The following is a 22825-nucleotide window of genomic DNA, read 5'->3' as shown; positions in this document are numbered from 1 at the left end:
TTCCTTTTCTGCTGGTTCCCTCATCTCTGTCATTTCCAGGTCTGTTCTGTCGACCACAGATGGCCCCCAACTTACGAAGGCTCACTTAGGATTTTTTAACTTAATAGTGGGTTTGTTCGGACGCAGCCTTGTCATAAGTCAAGGAGGATCTGATTTCTCTTCTGCTTGTGGGACATATTTTTCTGCTACTGAATATGCCTGGCAATTTTTTTTTGTTTTTTGAGACAGAATCTCACTGTGTCCCCCAGGCTGGGGTGCAGTGGCGCAGTCATAGCTCACTGTAACCTTGAATTCCTGGGCTCAAGTGACCCTCCTGCCTCAGCCTCCTGAGTAGCTGGGACTGCAGGCACATGCCACCATGCCCAGATAATTTTTGTTTGTTTTGGTAGGGATGGGGTCTCACTGTGTTGCCCAGGCTGGTCTCTCTGGGCTCAAGTGATCCTCCTGCCTCAGCCTCCCAAAGTGCTAGGATTACAGGTGTGAGCCACTGTGCCTGGCCTGTCTAGTAAATTTTTGACTGAGTGCCTGTCATTGTGAAGTTTTCATTGTGGAGTGCTGGGTTTAATTATATTCCTGCGAAGAAAATGACCCTCTTTTTGGTAGGCAGTTAAGGCACGTGTAGACTAATTTGAGCTTTCTCAGGTTCACTTTTAATCACGTTGGGGCAGGTCTGCAGCAGCCTCTCCCTAGGAGTGATTTCGTCCCATGTCTAAGGTGTGGCCCTCCCGGTGTCCTGTTGGATGCCACGTGTGTTCCGTGCAGTCACTCCACGCCGGCTGGAGAGAACGAGAGCGATTCCTGGACCTGTGCGAGATCTGGGATGGTCTGTCTGAACCTCCTGGGAATCGTTCTTGCCTCAAAAGTTACTCTTTGTGGCATCATGTGTGTAGGTTGGTATGCAGAGGTATCCAAGAGCACCCCTGCCTACTTCCCTTCACCGGGCAGCCCCTCTCTGCAGGTGCTCTGTCCCAAACGCTGGCCGCCTCGGCGTCTATACCTGAAACATTTCCACATCAATAGATCTATAGAATAATAAATAAACTTGCGCCACCTTTAATCAGACTGCTGTCCTAACTTACACAGGACCCACGGATCCAGCCCCCCAGGACTCGGCAGTCCTTTCTCACGTGTCTGGGAAGACGGTGCCCATGGGGGGGGGGTGCTGTGCCTTCCGGGGCGTCTGGGTAAACACCTGGCCACGTCTGTCATGCCGAGGGCAGGAAAAACAGTGGATTTGTGGTTAATGGGTGCCGCCGTGCCACGGTCGCACGAGGGGGGTGACGTGGTTGGAGGGGTCCCGTCTGGCCGGCCCCGGCAGCCTTCTCTTCTCCAAGGGCTCCTAACTCTCAGCAAACCTGGGGTTCATGACTGTCGTGGTGGCGCTCTTGAAAAGGGGGTTATCCTGGTGAGAAACGCAAACACGGACTGCTGGGTGGGGAGGTGTTCGGGTAGGACCTTCCCCCGAGGCCACCAGGGCCACATGGCAGCCGTGGCCTCGAGGAGGAGCCCGAAGGGGGGTGGCCGTCCGGCTTCCAGCCTCCGTGGCCAAGGCCACCCGCAGCAGCGCCGCTCAGGAGGGCTGCTCGGGGAGGCCTGCGCAGCCACGTGCGGTGACCACGGCCTCCCGCGGCAAGAGGTGGGAGTGTGGGAGGCGCCTCCTCCAGGTGGGACCCCCGAGGACGGCCACTTACGTTGTTCCACTGGGACTTCAGCTTCTCCTTCTTGAAAGGGTTTGTTCTGGAGGTTGCTCAGGTGGGTCAGGACCTTACAGATGACCAGGAGGAGGACACCGATGAGCACAATGCCCGCCACCGTGCCCCCCACGATGGCCGCAGTGCTGGGCACACACTCTAAGGAGGAAGCACACGCCAGAGCGTCAGTCCCTGCCTCTCTGACCTGGCCCGTGTGTGCCCTCGGGCCCACGGTCACTGCCCAGCACTTGGTCGGCCAGAGGGTCCCTCTGCCCGGCCCCCCTCAGCCTCTCCAGGACTGAGACCTGAGCACCGGGGTGTTCAAATCCCCGCCAGGGGACCCCCCGCAGCGGCCACGGACCAGCCCTGGGACCGGCCTCCCTCAAGCCTCGCTGCGTGGCGCTCTGGCAGGCCTGACCCCAGTGACGCTGTCCCCAGGGGATGGGCGTCTGCTACCCCAGCCCGACTCGGGTCGGGTGAGGAAAGGAGAGGCGGTGGGGGCGGCGGCAGGAGGACCAGCCTGCAGTCTCCCTGTGTGTCCCGAGGGCGTCCTGACGGCCCCCCAGCCCGCTGGGCCGCCTGGCCCATGGAGAGAGACCCTCCCTCTGCTGCACCCTGGAGTCTGCGGAGACCCCTGCCTGTACCCCGCGCGCCGCGGGCCCCACCTCGGCTCTCATCCACATGGATGTCGTAGCGGTCCCACCCGTCCTGCTGCCACAGGGTGTAGGTCATCCAGCAGCCCTCCGAGTCCCGCTCCTTGCAGGTCCTGCCGCCGCTCTGGGCGGGGACGTCCAACAGCTGCAGGTTCCCGCACGCCGCGCTGCAGTTCTTCCCCAGGGGGCCCTTGTCGAACCGCAGGCACTCGGCACAGGAGCTGCGGGGAGCCCGCGTGAGCGAGGCCGCAGGGGCGTGGGTGTGGCAGGATGGGGGGGTTAGAGGTTGCTCAGGTGGGGGGCTCGGGCGTGTGCCCACCGTGAGGGGGGGGGTACCTGCACGGCCGAGGGCAGGGTATGAGTGAGGTGGGGACGGAGTGGAGGAGCCTGGACAGCTGCTCCCGGGCCACAGATGTGCACCCGGGGGAGGAGAGGCCTGGGAGAGGCCCCAGCCCAGGGGCATTTGGAAGGACCCCGCCCTGCAGCAGGCTCAGGGGTGCTCCCAGGGGAGCCCGGCGGGAGGTGGCCCTGGACAGTGGGGAGCTGCCCGGCCTGCTGCACTCACCTGTAATTGCAGGGCGAGCGGCAGGTCGGGCATTCCAGGCACAGGGGCGGCTGGTAGGGGTACCCGCACTCGCACTGGTTCCAGTGGCACAGGCCGCGGCCACTGCACACCACCTTCCGCTGGTTCAGGCAGCCCTCGGTGCTCTCATACTGGCACGCGGAGCCTTCATAGCCCTCCAGGCAGCGGCAGGTGCCACAGAAGCAGAGGCCCCTCTCTGGAAGACAGCGGGTGGGAGGCTCACCTCCTGCCGGGCCCAGGGACCGAGGTCCACCCGCCGCCCCGCCCGGGCCCCTCCTGCAGCCCCCGCACAGCGCCCGGGCCGCTCCCCTCTGCGGTGGGCACAAGTGCTGAGACACGGGCGCCGGATCACCGGCCAGGCCTTCCCGCCCCCAGCCCCGAGGCTTCCTGGCCGTCCAGCCTCCGTGTGGCCCCTGTGAGTGGGACCCCGAGTGGGCTGGGACCATCGCCCCTTGGGGCCCTCCCCATGGGGATGAGGAAACTGAGGCAGGGCAGGGCGGAGGGTCACCCGAGGTCTTGCTGCCAAGCGCCTCAGCGAAATGCGTGCTGTCTGTCCATCTGTCCCCCACGTCCCCTCCCTGTGTTCCCACACTCGGCCTCCAGTGCACGTGGAGAAGAAAGCCCCCCCACCACGGTCAAGGCTGGTCCGCCTCCCTGGCCAGGCCCCCGTCGGGCAGGGACCCGCAGGCTCACTGGGGCCGCCGCAGACTTGGCCGTTGTAGCACTCGCAGTTGACGTTGTCACACTCGCAGTACCGCCCGTAGATCTGCTTGTTGGGGACGTCGCTGGTGTGGCACACGCACTGCCCGCAGATGCAGTCCCCCAGCCCCGAGCAGATGAGGGAGCTGTTGTCCTTCTGGCAGCTTCCTTCCAGCTCCTGGCTGCTCCGGCCCTGCGTCTGGCACTCGCAGTTTTTCCCGATGTAGCCAGCCTCGCACCTGGCGGGGGAGGGGTCAGAGGTCTTCCCCGCCCCCACCCGGGACAGCCACCCCGTCCTAGGCTGAGAGCACTCGGACTCGCTGTGCACGTCGCGCTCCTTGCTCGAGGCCTACTGAGCACGTGCCATGCGCTAAGCACGCGGCAGGCCCCGGGCACCCAGCAGAGAGAGCCGTGTCCCTCCGAGGACGTGGGAGAGGGAAGCAGACACGTGACCCTGGCCGAGAGCACGGTGGCTCGGCAGGCCCACTAGGCAGCTGTGGCCTGGGCTGTGCGCACGGCACCTGCGGGGACGCTGGCGCCCCACGAACGGCCAGTGTCTGCTCCCCGTGCCCAGGGTCTCAGTTGGCCGGCGGGGACTTGGCGCCGCCGTCTGCCGTGGCTTCGCCCTCACTCCCGCCCGCCGCCGGCGCATCTGTGTGCTGCCCGGGCAGGTTGCGGGAGGATCCGGGACAGGGGTCTAGTTGACGAGGACAGCAGGCCCCAAGCCACTGTCGCACAGGTGCTGAGAGCATCCAGGCAGCCAGAGACGACCCCTGCGCGGCTGTCCTGCCTCCCAGAGGAGGAGGCCGCGGGGCAGAGCATCTCGGTGACCGCGGTCGGCCCCGCTGCCAACGGCCCCACTCCCACCGGGTCGTCCTCTCTGCCCCTCAGGGAGGCCGCCCGAGAGCTGCACACCAGGACGGCGGGCAGAGCGGCTGCTGAGGTGGGCACAGGGACAGCCACAGGGACCACCACTGTCCTGAGCTGCAGGAGGAGCGGTGGGGCCGAGGGGCCTGAGGGGTGGGGAGGGCACCTCGACCAGGCGCTGGCGGGCAGAGCAGTCAGGAGGGGAAGGTGGCGGGGCACAGGGTGGGCACCTGGGGGTCACCCAGCAGCTCTGGGCCGGCAGGCTGTGGCTCTGGGCTCCTGAGCAGGTGGGGACAGGGACAGGGCGGACAGCCGTCTAGCCCAGGGCAGGCAGGACCTCATGGGGTCAGCAGGTGGGGACTGGAGTGGACAGTGGTGGGAAGAGGACATCCTGGGGGCTCAGTCCTCTGTGGATGGCCGCTGGAGCGGCCCTGGCCCGTGTCACATAAAGCTCCCACTGGGCACACCTGTGCCCTCCCTCCGCCCTGAGGCGGGACACCCGCTCCTGACTGCGCCCCCCAGGCCTCAGGGTGTGTGCACATCCCAGGGGGCCCCGCAGAGCCCCGGCTACCCGAGTGGTCACCTGCCCTGGGAGGGCTTCTGGCTGCAGCGTGCCCCAGGGCTGCCGGCCTGATGACCCTGGGTCCCCAAGGTCACAGAGAGGTGGGCCCACGGGACAAGTGAGGGTGGGTGGAGAAAGTCACCTGCCCCAGCACATCCAGCAGGGCTCCTTGCACCCCTGAGATGGGTCGCCCTGCTCTGGTGAGAGGCCCCTGCCCCCCAGCCCCCCTGCCGTGGGCCCTCCATGGCCAGAGCCTGGGGAGTGCAGGTGGCATCGCGGGTGCCCATGCAAGGGCAAGGGCTTGCGGACGGCTCTGGGTGCAAATCCCAGTTCTCCACCTGCTCCTGCAGGACAGGGCCCTGGGGCACCTGCCCCGAAAGGTAGGGTGGGGTGGAGCACTGTAGGCCACCTGCACCTGCCTCACCTGGGGACACCTGCCCTGTGGGGTGGGGGAGGGGTGCTGGGGGCCACCTGCACCTGCCTCACCTGCTGACGCCTGCCCTGTGGGGTGGGGGAGGGGTGCTGGGGGCCGCCTGCACCTGCCTCACCTGCAGATGCCACACTCCAAGGAGCCCTTGCCCTGGCAGAGGCTGTGTTCCCGGCTCTGGTCCCGGCACTGGCACTCGCACTGGGGAAGGACACGCACGGTCACCGTGTCCGAGAAGCCCAGCGGCCGGATGACAAATGACTGCTCCTGGACGCACTCTGTGGCCGTGACCTTCACCTGGAAAGTGATCTGTAGGGGAGTGGCAGGGCTCAGACGGGGCCCTCGGGCAGGCAGGTCACGACCCTGCTCACGTCCCCTCACCCACTGGCCTCTGCGGGGCCCGGGAGGGAGCAGGGCAAGGTGGGGACTTCCGATGTCATGTTAAAGATGCGACGAAAGCAAGTATTTCGCTGAATATTAGTTCAGCCAGCAACAACAAAAATCGAATGATTGGATAACAAATTTAAACCTAAAATATTAGGGAAATAATGCCTATTTCCAGGAGTCTGTGTGGCCCATGCCTTAACGTTTTTGTCAAAAAAGCAAAACAAACCAAAACCCAGAAACGGCACCCGGCCCAGATTCCTGGTTTGCACCTGCCCTGCCGTGCAGTGCCCGCCCCCTGGGTCGCTGTCCTCACTCTCTCGCTCAGTCTACACTGGCGGGACCCAGAGATTCGGGTGCGACTTCGGGGGCCGAGGAGTGTGCTCAGCCCTCCCTGCGTCCCCCCCGACACTGCTGGCACAGACTCCACAAGGAAGCGTCGCCTGGGCAGAGTGGACGTCTGAAGGACAGAAAACTGGACCAGCCAGTGCACGCTGCCTGCTTCCCTCCCGCTTGTCCCCATGGGGCCTCGGCTTGCCCCTGCGCCCTGGGACCCCAGGTGCTTCCAGCTGTTCCCGGCACCCTGCCACCATACTGGGACAGGGACCCTCCATCCTTCCAGCTGTCCCCGGGACCCTGCCAGTGTGCTGGGTGGGGACCCTCTGGGGCACGGCCAGGCTCACCGGGACGTTGATCTGCACGCCCTCGCAGTCCCCTCTGGGTTGGCCCGTGACTGTCACTCCATTGCTGCAGAAGGAGTCGTAGGTGACTTTCAGGGTGTCGGGGAGGGCGCCGTGCTCCAGGAAGACCCGGGAGGAGAGTTTCTGCGGGCAGAGAGCGGCGTGCCCAGGGCTCAGTCGTCTGCCGTCCTGGCCCTGCCCTCCCAGTGGTTTGGACCCGGCTGTCTCCCACCTCCCCCCGGTCCCAGCGTGGACTGACGACACACAGGCCACGAGAGCACCACGGGATGGCCGGGCTGCCAACGCCCAAGTTCCGCCCCCAAGACAGGCCAACGGCAGGGACCAGCGTGGACACACGCGAAGCCCCTGGGGACGGCTCAGCCCTGTGTCCCCAGGGCCCGGCACAGGGCAGGAGCCGGAGAGGTCACTTAAGTGACGGGACAGCCCGAGTCACAGAGACAGAGATGGGGAGAGACGGAGACTCAGAGCCCGAGTGGCAGAGACAGACATGGGCAGAGACGGAGACTCAGAGCCCGAGTCGCAGAGACAGAGATGGGGAGAGACGGAGACTCAGAGCCCGAGTCACAGAGACAGAGATGGGGACAGACGGAGACTCAGAGCCCGAGTCGCAGAGACGGAGACGGGCAGAGATGGAGACTCAGAGCCCGAGCCGCGGAGACAGAGACGGGCAGAGACGGAGACTCAGAGCCCGAGTGGCAGAGACAGAGACGGGGAGAGACGGAGACTCAGAGCCCGAGCGGCAGAGACAGAGATGGGGAGAGACGGAGACTCAGAGCCCGAGCCGCAGAGACGGAGACGGGGACAGACGGAGACTCAGAGCCCGAGTCGCAGAGACAGAGACGGAGACTCAGAGCCCGAGCCGCGGAGACGGAGACGGGGACAGACGGAGACTCACGAGCCGCGGAGACAGAGACGGACAGAGACGGAGACTCACGAGCCCGAGTCGCGGAGACAGAGACGGGGACAGACGGAGACTCAGAGCCCGAGCCGCGGAGACAGAGACGGGGGCAGAGACGGAGACTCAGAGCCCGAGTCGCAGAGACAGAGACGGGGAGAGACGGAGACTCAGAGCCCGAGTTGCAGAGACAGACATGGGGAGAGAAACAGAGACAGAGACACAGAGACAGAGACTGCGGGGCAGAGAGACAGACAGTGACAGAGGAGGAGAGAGGAGAGACAGACGGAGAGGCAGACGGCGTGGTCAGGCGAAGGAGCCGTCACGGCGGTGCCCGGCTCGTCTGTGTGAGGACAGGCGGGCCGGGCTGTGGCTGGGCGCTGGGGAGCCTGCTCTGGGGGTCTGGGGCTCACAGGAGGCCGGAGCGGCACGGGGCACCCCCTCCGCGGGCTCTGGTTTAATTCAATGACAGGAGCATCTGTCGGGGGTCCCCAGGTGCTGGGCCCTGTCAAGCCACCAGGATGCTTGGCCTGGAAGGGTCGCAGGCCAGGACGCCCGGACGTCTCTCACGGGGGCGGGATTTCCAGAGCGGCTGGGGACCTGGGGGCCGGGGCGCTGAGCGGAGTGTGGTGCCCGCCTGTGCCCACCGGGCTGGTGGGGCCCCACGGGGAGCAGCCCTGGGTGCAGCTGGACGGGCCACACGCCAGGGAGGAGTGTGACGGACGAGGGCCTGTCCGCGGCCTGCCGAGGGGCGTTGGGGAGCCAACACCCAGGAGATGCTCCGACCTGAGGCTGGCTTCGTAGGGCCCAAGACCCCCCTGGTGATTTCTGGGGCCTCCTCCCAGCCAGGGCATTACCCAGCCCCCCAGCCGTCCACCCCCCACTTCTCCATTAGGAACCAGCAGGGAAGAGCCCAGAAGGGGTAGGGTCGCAGCTCGTGTTTCAGGGAGCACCCAGCATACTCCACACCACCAGCGAGAGAGGATTTGGGGCTCCTGTGGGGTGCGGCCAGGCCGGGGCATCCGGGAGGCCGGAGGGCTGGGCCCCGAGGGGCTGCAGGAGGCTGCAGCCGCCCTAGAAGGCAGGGCTGTCCCCCCGGAACACCCTTCTGCAGGGGGACTCACGTTGTAGGCGTTCTTGATGAGCTGGACCACGTTGCTGGAGTCGTCAGACAGCTCCCCGACGGCCGACTTGGGGATGATCTCGCTGAGTTTCTGTCGGGCAAGACCAAGCAGGGCACAGCTAGGACCTGGTGCCACGGGAACCTCTGCCCCAGGGGCTCCCGCCCGCGAGCAATGGCTCCGACAGTCGTCCACACGGTTGCTTATTCCCGTAGTTAGAGCCACCTGCAGTGACGCGCTGGTCAGTAACCCCTGGCTCTTGGGAAGTAGAAGCCGTGCGTCGTGGCGCCTGCTCATTGCCGCGGTGTAAGCACTGCCAGCCTGGTGGATTTCAGGCCCGTGGCCTCACTGAGCTGGGACGAGACACGTGGCTGCCACCGTTGGGTAGCGTCCCACCACGAAGGACAGTAGGCGGAAGCAGCCCAAGCGCACGGATGGCAGTAAAATGTGGTAGAATCGCCGGGGAGTGGTAAGTTCTGAGTGTTTCAATGAGTTTACGTGAGTGAATTTTAACACTGACTGTGTCCCCGTGACAGTGGCCGTGGCAGGCCAGTTCCAGCTGGCGCGTGGCCCCGGGGTGGGCGGGGCATCTGCGATGCAGGCGGCCCGGCCGGCCCCCCTCCAGCCCCTGCCCAGCTCAGCTCCCTTCAAGGGCCACACGGCTCCCCAAACCCCGGGCCCGTCCCCTCGCCCCTAAGCAGCAGGGGGGCGGTGTGCGGACGGCTGTGCAGGGCCTCAGGCAGGGGGAGGGCCGGTTGGCGGGTCTGTCTGTCCATGTGGATGGCGATGGTGATGGCGGTGACGGGCCCCAGGCGAGGACTGGCTGTCACTGCGGTCACTGTCCGGACGAGGATAATTGGGCCCTGTGGGGCAGCTCTCTCTGAATTTCTGGGCGGGTGAGCTCCGTCCCCCACGAGGGCCTCCCAGGTGGGCATCGCGCCCCTTTCACAGAGGGGACACAGCGTTCACGGTGAGCAGGGGGCCTGGGCTGTCCCGGTGCGAGGAGCAGAGCTGGGTCTGGGTTGTCCCACCGCGGCCCTCTGACTCTGAAGACCTGGTCATCAGGCTTCACAAAGCGCGAGGACGACCGTCGTCTTCCTTCCTTTGGACTGTCTGACCCGGGGGTGCGTCCGGCCCCGGGACCCTCCCTGGCAGGCTGCCGTGAGCGGACGGCTCCTTCCGGGAGGGCGGTGCGTGCTCCCTCCCGCCGGCCGGGCCTTGCTATGCACAGCAACGCAGCAGGCAGGGCTGCCCACGCCTGCACGGTTGGCCCTGGCCGGGGCCCTGGGAGGTGACCTCGAGCCCTTGGGGTGTCCTGCCTGACGGGCGCTTTGTTTACCTGGGGCCGGGGCAGCGCCAGACAGCCCCGCGGTGTGGTGTGGGGGGGCCGGGGCCACGCCAGACAGCCCCTCGGTGTGGTGTGGGGGGGGCCTGGGTCACGCCAGACAGCCCCGCGGTGTGGTGTGGGGGGGGCCTGGGTCACGCCAGACAGCCCCGCGGTGTGGTGTGGGGGGGGCCTGGGTCACGCCAGACAGCCCCGCGGTGTGGTGTGGGGGGGGCCTGGGTCACGCCAGACAGCCCCGCGGTGTGGTGTGGGGGGGGCCTGGGCCACGCCAGACAGCCCCGCGGTGTGGTGTGGGGGGGGCCTGGGCCACGCCAGACAGCCCCGAGGTGTGGTGTGGGGGGGGCCTGGGCCACGCCAGACAGCCCCGCGGTGTGGTGTAGGGGGGGCCTGGGCCTCACCAGACAGCCCCGCGGTGTGGTGTGGGGGGGCCTGGGCCTCACCAGACAGCCCCGCGGTGTGGTGTGGGGGGCCCTGGGTCACACCAGACAGCCCCACGGTGTGGTGTGGGGGGGCCTGGGCAGTGCCAGACAGCCCCGCGGTGTGGTGTGGGGGGGCCTGGGCAGCGCCAGACAGCCCCGCGGTGTGGTGTGGGGGGGCCTGGGCCTCACCAGACAGCCCCGCGGTGTGGTGTGGGGGGTCCTGGGCCTCACCAGACAGCCCCGCGGTGTGGTGTGGGGGGGCCTGGGCCTCACCAGACAGCCCAGTGGTGTGGTGTGGGGGGGCCCTGCGCCTCACCAGACACCCCCGCGGTGTGGTGTGAGGGGGCCTTGAGCAGTGTCAGCTCACCCTCGGAGGGGCTGGGGACAGGGGTCAGCCCCAACTCTGTGACCAACCCCCAGTAAAAACCCTGGCCCCCAAGGCCTGGGTGAGCCTCCCTGCACAGTGCTCTGAGCATGTCACACATCATTGCTGGAGGGTGAAGCACTGTCACCCCTCCTCAGGGAAGGGACACCTGGGAGCTTGGGCCTGCTCTCTCCTGGGCGCCACTTGTGCACCTGTTACCTTTGCGGCTTTAACCTGTGTCCTCCGCTGTAAGCAACCACCGCTGAGCTTAGTGGCTTTGCTGGGTTCTGCAGGTCTTTCCCGCAAATCGTGGAACCTGAGAGTGGTCTGGGGAACCCCAGCAACCCCTGCGCATCTTGAACTGACCCTGGAGGCGTCACCCAGCACCCTGCTGTCTTCTCGGGGCCGGCCACACATGTCATAGCGGCAGAAATGCAGGACACAGTACTGGTCAGTGCTCTGGAAACAGCCTGTGCCTGCCTGGCCACTGCTGACAGGACAGGAGCACGCCCACAGGCAGAGGGAGCAAGGGGCTGCAGGGTGCCACCCTGACCACTGGAACGTCGTCTTTCTCAGTCCTGCAGCCGCTCCACACTCTGTGACGCCAACGGCCGCTGTCTTCGGAGATAAGTGGACGTGGGGGGGCCCTCTGCTCTGGGGGCTGTGGGGCCGAGGGCACCCCGACAACATGAGTCAGGCTCTGGCTTCCTCCCCGGGGCCTCGGTTTCCACAGTGGGAGCGTGGAGATGAGCTCCCTGGGCGTGGGGGTTTGGGGAAGTCAGGCCTGATTCCACTTGCACTTTCCCAACCCAGGCACGGGCTGCAGACGGTCGCGTCCTCCTCCAGGCGGGGCGGACGGGCTGGTTCAAAGCCAGCGCCAAGGCCCAAGTCGCGTTTGCTTTGGTCCTTGCTGCTGCTGGTGGAGGCGTGTAGCGAAGGCTTGTCCCAGCCCTGCTTGGGCTGCCTCCAGAGCCCCTGCTCGTGGTCCCCTCACCTCAGTTCTGCTGCCCTGTCTTCCTGGACGGGTTGAAGTGGATGCTCAGAGAGCTGCCCAGACTCGCCCACTGAGGGGAGGCCCCAGACTCGTGCCTGGAACGTTCCATGGCCTGAGGGAGAGCTGGCTAACTGGAAGCCTGCCTCGTCCTGGGCAGAGGCAGCGTGGAGAAGTTGCTGGTGCCTTGGGCTGGGCAGCCGGTGGCCCCGGTCCTGACCCTGCTGTTCACCAAGGGCGCATGCTTGGGCTGGTGGCCCATCCTGTCCTGCCCTGGCCTCGTCCGCAGCGTCAGCCTCCGACGCCCGTCCCTGTTGTGTCCCAGCAAGCTTGGGGACATCACCTCTGACACCAGGATGATGCTGTTAATTTTAGGGACCGGGAAAAATTCCTTCTTGTGTCCACGTGCAGATATCCTGTCATCTGCAAAGAAGCCTCAGGCTTCTCAACCAGGGAAACCGAGGCTGGGCCAGGCTGGCTGCCCACGCCCAGCACGTGGCAGTGGCGCTTGGGCCCGTGTGGCGCTGGGCCTTGTCCTCCTGCTGCAGTGCGGCCCCGCCCGACGCCCAAGACCCCGACCGCACTCACCTCGTAGGTTTTCACCATCCTCTTGGTCACGGCAAAGATGGGCTGGATGTTGCTTTCGGCCAGTTTGTGCGCCAGCTGGCCCACCGACGGGTAGTCCTGGGGAGGAGACGCAGGTCAACCGGCCCGCGGCCGCCACTGTCCCCTCCCGCCTGCGGAAGCCACTGCCCACGGCCCAGAGGGCGCTGCCGCGGCTCAGCCCCGGCCCCTCCTTGCGCGGCTGGTGGCGCCTCTGCTGAGGAAGGTGCACAGATGCGCGAATGGCAGGACCCCAGGGGACCAGTGGGACCGAGGTGCACTGAGAAGGTGCTGGACACTAAGTGCTCCCCGACCGACGCACTGACAGGGGAGTCGAGTGGCGCAGCCGCGCCCGAGGGTCGCGGTTGGCAGCCGCGAGGGCGGCATTGGGAGGGGTCTGTGCTGGGGCGCGGGGGCGATGCCTCGACACCCCCACGTGGCACCTGCTCTTCTCACCACAGGGCCCTGGGTTCCCGCAGAGGCGCCTGCAGGGGAGGCGGCTCCCCCTCCCGCCCCGTCATGGCCAAGTGCTCGGCCCCCGCCCGCGCCTGCAGGTGGAGGACCCCGAGCCGTCCCTCTCTAAAGTCCTTTGCGGCCCCCAGAGCCTGCCATTTCAGGACGTGTCGGCACAGTGTCACAGCCGGCAAGGACATCCCCGGGAAAGATGGTGGCCCTGAGGCCAAGCCAGAGGGTTCCTGCCCTCTCCAGCCTCATTTCCTCAACGCCCCTGGCCCACCCCCGCCCGGGCACTGGAGGGTGGGGGGCCGCGTGGGAGGGACGGGGCTGGGGCCGAGCTGCAGCCTGGGGCGGTCGCCGCGCCCGACTCCACAGGCCCAGAGCTGGCAGTGCCGCCACCGGCCAGGCCCGCAGCAGGGCGGCGACGCAGGGCCCTGGCGCACGAGGGTGAGGCTGGGGCTCGGCCTGGACCTCCCACCGCCTCCCCCGGCCTGAGGCTGGTCCTGAGAGACCAAACACTGCCTCTAGGGGCTTCTGGAAATTTCTTCAAGGACTTGCTATTTAGGTTGGAAGGAGGCGCCTGGCTCTGACGAGGTGGTGACCCTGCCCTCGTCACCCCCATGAATGGCCAGTGGCCACAGGGCCTTCCACCCGCTGAGGGTGTCGCTCAGCCCCTCGTCCTGCCAGGCAGCACCGCGGGGGACGCCGGGGAGGGGCCGCGCTCACAAATTCGTTGCTGCTTTTGTACATGTTGTCCTCCAGGTGACAGCGGCCGTCGTTGGGGGTCAGGATGGCACCGAGCTTCCCGTCGCCCGCAAAGTGGAAGCCGTCGTCCGTGGCAAACACCAGCAGCCGCGTGACATTGCGCCAGCCGATTTCCTCCTGAGGAGAAAATGTGAGGAGGGGAGGGGTCACCTGCCTCGGTTTCCCCACTGTGCCCTCACACAGCTGGGAGGAGAGGAGGCAGAGGCCGCGGGCGGCCCGAGGCTGGCGGAGACGGTGGCCGAGCGGACCCAGCCCGGGCCAGCCTGTCCTCGGGGTCCCGTGTCCAGCCGGACGCCAGCGCCCAGGAGCGGCCTGAGGAGCGTCTGCCGCGACAGCCGCTTCCCAGACGCCGTGAGCGCGCGGCGAGGACACTGGAAACGCACGCGCACGGCTGGGCAGGGCCGCGACCTCCGCAGCGCCAGCGTCCCGCCGGGGGGTGAATCCCAGGAGGTGGCGCCCAGGCAGGAACGAAGCCCGTGTGACAGTGTCCCCCACCCGGTGCCGACGCCGTGCGAGAGAAGCAAGAACCTGGGACCGCGGCGGGGAGCTGAGGTTGCCACCGACGGCCCCTTGAACGTGTTTGGGGGCAACCCGTGTCTTAGACTGTGACCTCACACGCGTGTGCACAGTGCACGACTGTGTGGTGACCCAGCACGGCCAGGGCCCGCAGGGAAAGGTGAGGACCGTGTGTGACCTGGATCATGGGCCCACGCAATGGTGACGGTTCTGTTGTGAGCACCGTCCACGGACACAGTGGGCGGGACATGGGTGAGGGGACCCGCCGGGACCAGGGCTGCCGCCCGTGTGTGTTCAGGCTTCAGAAGGCGTGTCTGGGTCACCAACGTGTTCACAGCTGGCACTGGAAGTGCGGCCATCTCCAGGCCCCGCCGCCATCCTCCCTCCCCCCTCGCTCTCCCGCCTGGGACGCTGGGAGGTGACCTGGGTGGGGGCTGCTGTCCCCAGGCCCAGGCTGGCGGTGGTGTCCCGGGCGGGGCGCAGGCCCTCGGCTCCAGTCCCTAAGGTGGTCCCTACTCGACGCAGGCTCCAAGTCAGGGAAGTCGGGGACCCGCGCAGGGCGTGGCCTTACCGGGCAGGCGGCGACCTGCATCATGGCGTCCAGCCCGCCCTCGGGGGCGTCCGGGTTTCCAGAGATCAGCTGCTTCCCGACCTCGGCCTGGAACTGGTCGGCGTTGCTGGTCAGCTTCAGCACGTGCCTGAAGGTCTTGTCCACGAAGGACCCGAAGCCTGAGGGGCACACGGGTGAGGCTGGGGAGGTGATGGGCTGGCCCTGGACAGGGAGGCTAGTGGGTGGCATGAGGGCAGAGCCTGTTTCCCTATCTCATGCAGGGAGAAACCAGGATGGCCCGTGAGTGTGTGTGTTGCACAGGCATGCATGTGTACATCTGTGTGTTTTGTGTGCATGTGAACCTGTGAGTGTGATCATGTACAGTGTGAGCACAAGTGTGTGTTCACGCATGCATGGTAGTGTGTCTGCATTTGCACATGTGTGGTCTCATACATGGGACATGACTGTGTGAGCATGTGCTTGCACACACGTGTGGCCAGTATGTATGTGGGCATGTACAGTGTGAGCACAAGTGTGTGTTCATGCATGCATGGTAGTGTGTCTGCATTTGCACATGTGTGGTCTCATACATGGGACATGACTGTGTGAGCATGTGCTTGCACACGTGTGGCCAGATATGTATGTGGGCATGTACAGTGTGAGCATAAGTGTGTGTTCATGCATGCATGGTAGTGTGTCTGCATTTGCACATGTGTGGTCTCATACATGGGACATGACTGTGTGAGCATGTGCTTGCACACGTGTGGCCAGTATGTATGTGGGCATGTACAGTGTGAGCACAAGTGTGTGTTCACGCATGCATGGTAGTGTGTCTGCATTTGCACATGCATGGTCTCATACATGGGACATGACTGTGTGAACATGTGCTTGCACACATGTGTGGCCACGTATGTGTGTGGGCATGTACAGTGTGAGCACAAGTGTGTGTTCACACATGCATGGTAGTATGTCTGCATTTCACACGCATGGTCTCATACATGGGACATGACTGTGTGAGCATGTGCTTCCACACATGTGTGGCCACGTATGTATGTGGGCATGTACAGTGTGAGCACAAGTGTGTGTTCACGCATGCATGGTAGTGTGTCTGCATTTGCACATGCATGGTCTCATACATGGGACATGACTGTGTGAGCATGTGCATGCACACACGTGTGACCAGGTATGTATGTGGGCATGTACAGTGTGAGCACAAGTGTGTGCACATGTGAGCGAGGGCGTGAGCAGCCGAGTGAGCGTGCATTCACGTGCTTGAGTGTGCGTTGTGCGTCCTGCATATGGAGAAGGCGGCAGAGTGCTGTTCTGGGGGGCGGCACTGGGTGGGGTGGGAGGTTCCCTGGTCCCCTACGCGTGTGCGTCGAGACCTGCACTTTGCACCGAGTCAGTGCGTGTGGAGCGCTGAGACGCTCGGCCCGGCGGAGTTCGCTGTGCCTGTGACGTCAGTGCTGTGATTACCGTGTGGTCTGCATGCTTCTGGCTTCTTTAATGCTTAATAATCAGCACTGTGAGACGGTTGTCTTTTAAACACACCCAAAACCAAATAAAAGCAGGGGAAGAGCAAGTGGGGGCCGGACGGTGTCTGTGGGTCTCGGGGAGCCAGTGGCTGGATGTGGCCCTGGCGGGGACACGGGCCCCCTGCAGCCCTGTGGACACCCCGGGACAGAGGCTGTGGGGGAGCCCCAGCGCCTGGCCCCTGGGGACCTGGCCCTGGAGGTGTGTGGGGGCGGGGGCAGCCCGGGGAGCGGGGAAGGACGGAGCCAGGGCCTGCAGCGGCCGCGGGCCTCACCGATGCGGCCGGACTCGGTGATCTCGTTGAGGGCCCGGAGCAGGTCGCCGCCCAGCTTCTTGACGTTGATGAGGTCGTCGAGCATGGAGTAGGAGAGGTCCATCAGGTAGTACAGGTCGATGGGGTAGCCCTTGGCCCGCCGGAAGGTCACGTTGAACGCGGCCGCCTGACCTGCCGCGGGGACGCCGGAGTGAGGCCCAGGCCGCGTGCTGATGCCCCCTCCGGCAGCCCAGACCCCGCAGACCCCACGCCCCGCGCCTGGCAGGAGGCGAGACTCAGACACAGGACGCCCGGGTGGACGTGACCGTCAGCGAAAGGACACACAGTCCCCAAACGGTCGTGTGCCGTGCAGTGACGTTGGGTCCAGGAAGGGCCACACGTGCCACGGTGGCCCCCTGAGGTTTCAATGCCGTGTCTCGCTGGCCTTCCCCGTGTCGGATGTGGCCAGGAGCGCGGGTGCCTGCCACCGTGCCGCAGGGGCCCGCAGTGCCCGGTGCCGTCACTGCCGGCAGGCGCAGCCCGGGGGCGCCAAGCGCACCGCACAGCCCAGGCGCACAGCTACGCCGTCAAGGCTCACGTGGGGCACCCGTGACGCTTGTGTAGGGGGAGACCCCACGTCCCCGTCCTAAGTGACAGGACTACACAAGAGCGTCCACCTGTTGTGGCCTGAGTGCTTGTGTCCCCAAAGTTCATATGCTGAAAGCCTCACCCCCAAGGTGACGGTGTTAGGAGGTGGGGACACCAGGGCCGGCATAGGTCCCCTGCCGCCCCCGGGCTCCTGGCCCCTGCGCACAGCTGGCCCCAGGACCTCCTCCCTGCTGCTGGCCCTCGCCCGACTGTCCCCGGGCCCACCTTGCCCCGGGGCCGACTCAGTGGACCTCTGCCCGGGCTGCTCCCAAGGGCGGGACTCCTCGGCCAAACACCGCGGCCGCCGTCCAAGGCCACCCCTCCCTGGGTGCTGCCCGGGGCCTCCTCCCGCTCGCAGCGCTCAGGGACGGCCGTCTGTTCCCTCACGGCCTCGCCGTGGCCTGGGCACCAGCCAGTCAGCGTGGAGCCGCCCACCCCGGGCCTTCTGCTCCGTCCACCGCTCCCCCACAGGCCTCTCCCGGGAGGGCGCTTCTCGGAGCACGGACAGGGACTGCATTCTGAAACACGGCTCTCTGGTCGGGTCAGTTTGGTGATGCAGGTTTAAACAGTCACCCAGGTCTCTCAGCTGCAGGACTTATCAGAGCCTTTACTCTGCTAAGAGGACCACGGCCTTCTGAGAGGGGGATAGAATAGTGTTTCCAAATGGCCCGCTCTCCCTTTTAAGGCACAGAACGCAGGGCTATGAGGGAGCCCAGACACCCAGCTGCAGACAGTGGGGTTGGGGACAATCCGCCTGGGCACGGAGAGGAAGGCCGTGGGGGCTCAGACTCTGGCCCTGAGTGCCCGGCAGTCCTTGAGCCTCCCCGGCCACCTTGCCATCCAGCCTCGCCCAAAGCAGGGCCCCGGAACACCCCACGCAGTGTGCCCAGCTCACCCCGCCGAGGCCCAGCCTACCTGGCCGCAGGTAGAGCGTCACTTGTTGTGGGGACAGCTGCTTCTGGCCCCCCACCCGGTCCTCCAGGGCCTCGGCCAGGCTCCTGGGGTCCATGATGTCATCGGCCGCGCAGCCCAGCCTGAGCAGCTGCTCCCGGGTGTCGCAGCGGATGGAGTCAGGGTCCCCCGGCCCTGTGAAGTTCTGGGGGAGGAGTGTCGGGGGTCAGGATGAGGGCAGAGAAACGTGGGGGCCACGTTGCGGGGGCTGCAGGAGGCCGGCTGACCCTCAGGGTCCCCCTCCTCCTCTGCACCCGGAACTGGGGACAGGGTCCCTGTAGGGCTGGGGGAGTCGGAAGCTGCCAGCGAAGACCCCCGGCCTCCTGCAGCCCCTCCCTGCAGGCTCCCAGGCGGCACCCACCCGCTGCCTCCAGCGGCAACGAGGACTCAGGTGCGAGGAGCAGCCGCGGACGGCATCTGGTAGCTGGCCCAGGGCTTCGAGCCCCCATCAGCAGAACCTCTGTCCCCAGGGAACAGGTGTCCCCTCTCAGCCAGGGCGGCCGTCCCAAGGCACCGGGACCCTGGCCAGGCTGTGGGCCCAGCCCCTCACGGTTCACAGGGAAACGGAAGCAGCAGGGGAGGGTCTGGGTCCAGGGCTCTTTCCTCTTGATACTTTGTCCCCCAAAGGCCTCTGGGTTCGGAAAGTGTGAAAAGGTGCCTGGTGTCCCTGCCGCCTGCACCAAGGGAGACGGATTGGTGGCCCCAGCAGCAGGTGGGGCGGGGTCTGGGTGTGCTGTTTACGCTGCGTTGGCTTTTGGAGCCGTGTCGCTGTTTTAGGTACTCAAGACATAGAAGCGCGTGAGCAAGAACGCAGAGAAAAGCAAGCCTAGAATGGGTCTGGGGGAGCCCCCGGCAGGGGGAGGTGGGGGTCCAGGGGAGCCCCCGGCAGGGGTAGGTGGGGGTCCGGGGGAGCCCCTGGCAGGGGGATGTAGGGGTCCGGGAGAGCCCCCGGCAGGGGGAGGTGGGGGTCCGGGGGAGCCCCTGGCAGGGGGATGTAGGAGTCCAGGAGAGCCCTCGGCAGGGGGAGGCGGGGGTCCGGGGGAGCCCCCTGCAGGGGGAGGTGGGCTGCCCCAGGACGCTGTGGGCTTAGGGCCCGGGAATTCACCCTGAGCCCCGGCTGTCTGGGGCTGTGGCCTTTCTGTCCCTGCGGTGTTGAGTAGATCACGAACCGCAGCTGAGGACGAGAGGAGCTGAAGCCCCAGAGCGGAAACTTCTCTGCAGTTCCTCCACACCCTGAAGCTGGACTGTCCCCTCCCCGGGCACTGGGTGCTGCTCAGAGCACCCTGGGCCAGCTGCTGCCCCCCTTCCGGAAGCCTCTTTTGTGGGGTGTCTGGCCAGGGCCCCCGCACAGCCCACCCTGCCTGGGCCGCTGCCTCGGGGCACAGGTGGCCCCTGGGCCGGGTCCATCTGTCCTGGTCTCAGACCAGCCTGGCGGCCTCTGGGCCACCCCTGCCCCCAGGAGAAAAGGGAGCCGGGGGACCTCGGGGTGCCCCTGGCTTCAGTGGCAGGAAGGGGCCCCGCCCCGGGCACTTACCAGCTTCTGGCACCAGGCGCAGCCGGGCCCCGACTCCACGCAGTCCCGGCAGGTGCTGACCTTGTACTTGGTGCACTCCTCGGCAAGGACTGGGGGCAAGACCGGCGAGTGAGTGGGCGCTGCCCGCCCTGGGCCGCCCCTCGGGGGTGAGTGGGGGAGCAGGAGGGTCGGGGAGGCCCAGAAAGGGGGAGGCGGCCTCCAGGAGGGGGTTCCGCGTCAGCCCCCAGTGGCAGAGCCCCCGCCCCCCCGACCGCCTGGGACCTGCTCCCAGCCACCCGGGAACTTCCGTCCCAGGGGACACGAGGCGGGCCCTGTTCTCCCCATGGGATGTGCGTGGGGTCACCTGGCAGGACTCACCGGACCCGAGGCAGAGCAGCCCCACCAGGGCGAGCAGCGGGTGGCACCGGCCCAGCATGTCCTGCGGAGGGAGGGGTCTCAGGGACAGGCCTCGGGCCCAGTGTCTGGGCTGACTGCCCGTGAGCCCCTCCTGGCTGGCCGGGACTCGGAGCTGGGTCCAGTCCCTCCGGTGCCGTGGGGCTGAGGCCCAATCGGGGCCGACACCGTCGGCCACCACGAGTCCCTGCCCTGGGCCCAGCCGCCAGCAGGGAGGGTGGCACACACATGTACACACGTGCACGTACATAAACACATGTACACACATGCACACACCACATGTGCACACACACCAACACATGACACCACACATACGCACACACCATACACCCCACACCCCACACTCACACACTGCACACATGCACACAACCCACACCACACACATGCACACACCACACACATCACACATACACACCACACAGCACACCTGCCACACACATCACATACCACATGCACACACCACACACATTCCACACCACATGCACACACCACACTGATACACACTGCACACATCACACCTGCACACACCACACACATGTATACACATCACACATACACACCACACATATGCACACACCACACACACACCACACAGACATCACATACACACACCATACACCACACACACACCACATACATATGCACACACACACCACACACACCACACACACATGCCAAATACACACGCAAAGCACACACCAATACCACACATACCATACACCACATACCACATACATACAACACACATGACAAACACATACCACACATACACCACACAGACCACACACACCACATACATGCACCACACACACCATACACTACAAACACTATATACCACACCACATACCACATACACACATGACACACACACCACACATACCACATACACACACACCAGATACACACACCCCACATATGTACACCAGACACATACCACACACATGCCACACACACACACACAGACATACACACATTATACCATACACAGCATACCACACACACCATGCACACACACACCACACACATCACATACCACATACACACACCACACCACATACACCACACAACAGACATCACACCCCACATACACCACACCCCACAAACACACCACACATACACACCACACATATCACACACACACACACCACATACACACACCACACCCCACATACATACCACACACACACACCACACAGCACACCATGCACACACACACACCACACACCACACACACACACAGACACACACACGTGCACACACACAGTGTGGTCTGCAGACAAACACGGGCTGACGGTGGAGACGTGGGGGGACCAGCTCAGGCAGGACAAGACGGGCCCGTGGAGAAGCCCCGGGACCCTCCTGCGGGGCACAGCCGCACCAGGCCCCCCGCCCGCCTGGGGTCCCCTGAGCCCCCGGCCTCCTCCCGGCCTCGCGGGCTCGCAGCCCCCGGCCCCTGAGGCGCAGCCCGGCCTCTCCCGTGCGGGCCGACCCGGCTGCAGGAGCCGCCTGTGCCGTGGGGCTCTGCCCGCCGGTGCGGGCACTGCCCTCGCTGGGCCCCAGCTCGGGGGACCCTGGAGTGGACAGTGCCCAGAGCCCTTCCTGCTGGACGCCCTGGGCCGGGGTCGTGGCCGGAGTCCGTGAGCTGCTTCCCCTGGGAAAGGCAGCGGCTACTCGCGGGGAAGAGCGAGGGCAGAGCCGCGCCCGTCTGCAAGGCTGCGGGGCCCCTGTGCACTCACCCACTCGCGCCCTGGGGCTCAGCACCGGGGTCCCGGGGGGCTGGGGGCTCCGCCGCTCTCCTCGGCGGGCTCTGGGCCACGGCTGGAAGACACGGGCGGAGACGCGGGGCCTGAGGCCTGGGCTTCCTGTTGTCACCAGCTCCTTCTCGGAGGAAGTGGAGCGGCAGGTGGTGGGTTGCACCACTTGGGGCCCTTCGCCCCAGCCCCTCTCCGCGCCCACTCGTCCCCCACGCGGCGGGATGTCAGAGAACAGCCACCGGAGACCGGTGGGACGTGCCATTCATCACTCGCGTGCATGGCCAGAAGCGCAACAGCATGGAACAACAGGCAACTCTTGGGGACATGAGCCAGCGGTGGCACCGAGGGACCCCCCACGTCGGGGAGGGGTGGGTGCCCCAGAGAGGGCCCGGCCTGCAGGGGAGGGCCCGGCCTGCAGGGGACGCACGGCACAGAGGCGTCCCAGAGAGGCCGATGTGGGAAGAAACGAATCCCTGGGCAGGAGGACGGAGCCGAGGGCTCAGCTCGGAGGACACAGACACGGGCCGCAGGCAGGACACCCGGATGCGACAACATCCACCTGAGCGCAGGAGCGCCAGGGAGGGCACAGGGCGGACAGCGAGGACGAGACGCTCAGACGCGGGGGAAAACGCCCCAGGTCTGAGGGGGAGGACCCGGGTGGAGAGGCCACCGCACCCCCGGGATGGGCAGACACGGTCCCCTAACTAGGTCCATCATGACGTGTCAACCTAACAAGGAACTCAGAGAGGTTCTCCAAAGAGAAGCGTTTATTTGAGAGTGAACAGGGGATTTGTGATCTGGGGTGCACACGCCACAGTGAACCAGGGGGTCCATAGGCGGACCCAGGGAAACAAAGGAGAGCAGAGGGTTTTAAAGGCAAATGAGGAGGATTACATAAATTGTTTTAAAATAACAATCCTTGGCTACAAGAATTGATGACGTGGGCTGCATCAGCCTAAAGCTGAGCAGGTAGCTGGGAGGCTGGAGAAGGTGGACTGGGTGCAAGCTTGTGGCTCTCTGTGCAAAGCTGCGGTTTGGCGGAATTTCTTGCCATAGTTCCTGTTGTCAGGAGCTTGTGGTGAGGCCCGCACCTGGCGTCCTGGTTCCCGTTAGCTTTGTTTGGACACAGGTCACTCCATTATGGTACCGACCACGTTCACATTTCCC

At 65.5% G+C, this 22825-nt stretch overlaps 1 protein-coding gene across 1 annotated transcript; it reads right to left on the bottom strand.

The window, feature by feature from the left end:
• Positions 1 to 1032: 1032 nt before the first annotated feature.
• On the bottom strand, positions 1033 to 21772 carry LOC123630775 (integrin beta-2-like). The gene is given in 17 exon segments (XM_045540734.1): positions 1033 to 1402; positions 1692 to 1734; positions 1736 to 1850; positions 2357 to 2565; positions 2910 to 3123; positions 3621 to 3865; positions 5604 to 5791; positions 6550 to 6690; positions 8587 to 8676; positions 12291 to 12386; positions 13488 to 13643; positions 14614 to 14771; positions 16400 to 16570; positions 17942 to 18122; positions 19512 to 19600; positions 19869 to 19929; positions 21641 to 21772. Coding segments are annotated over 16 exon segments (2217 nt in total). The 5' UTR covers positions 19927 to 19929; positions 21641 to 21772; the 3' UTR covers positions 1033 to 1339.
• Between the last annotated feature and the right edge of the window lie 1053 nt (positions 21773 to 22825).

Source organism: Lemur catta, chromosome 1, assembly GCF_020740605.2.
Source record: "Lemur catta isolate mLemCat1 chromosome 1, mLemCat1.pri, whole genome shotgun sequence".
Classification (NCBI taxonomy): domain Eukaryota; kingdom Metazoa; phylum Chordata; class Mammalia; order Primates; family Lemuridae; genus Lemur; species Lemur catta.
The sequence above is the reverse complement of the archived record's forward strand: the minus strand, read 5'-3'. Positions and strand labels throughout refer to the sequence as shown.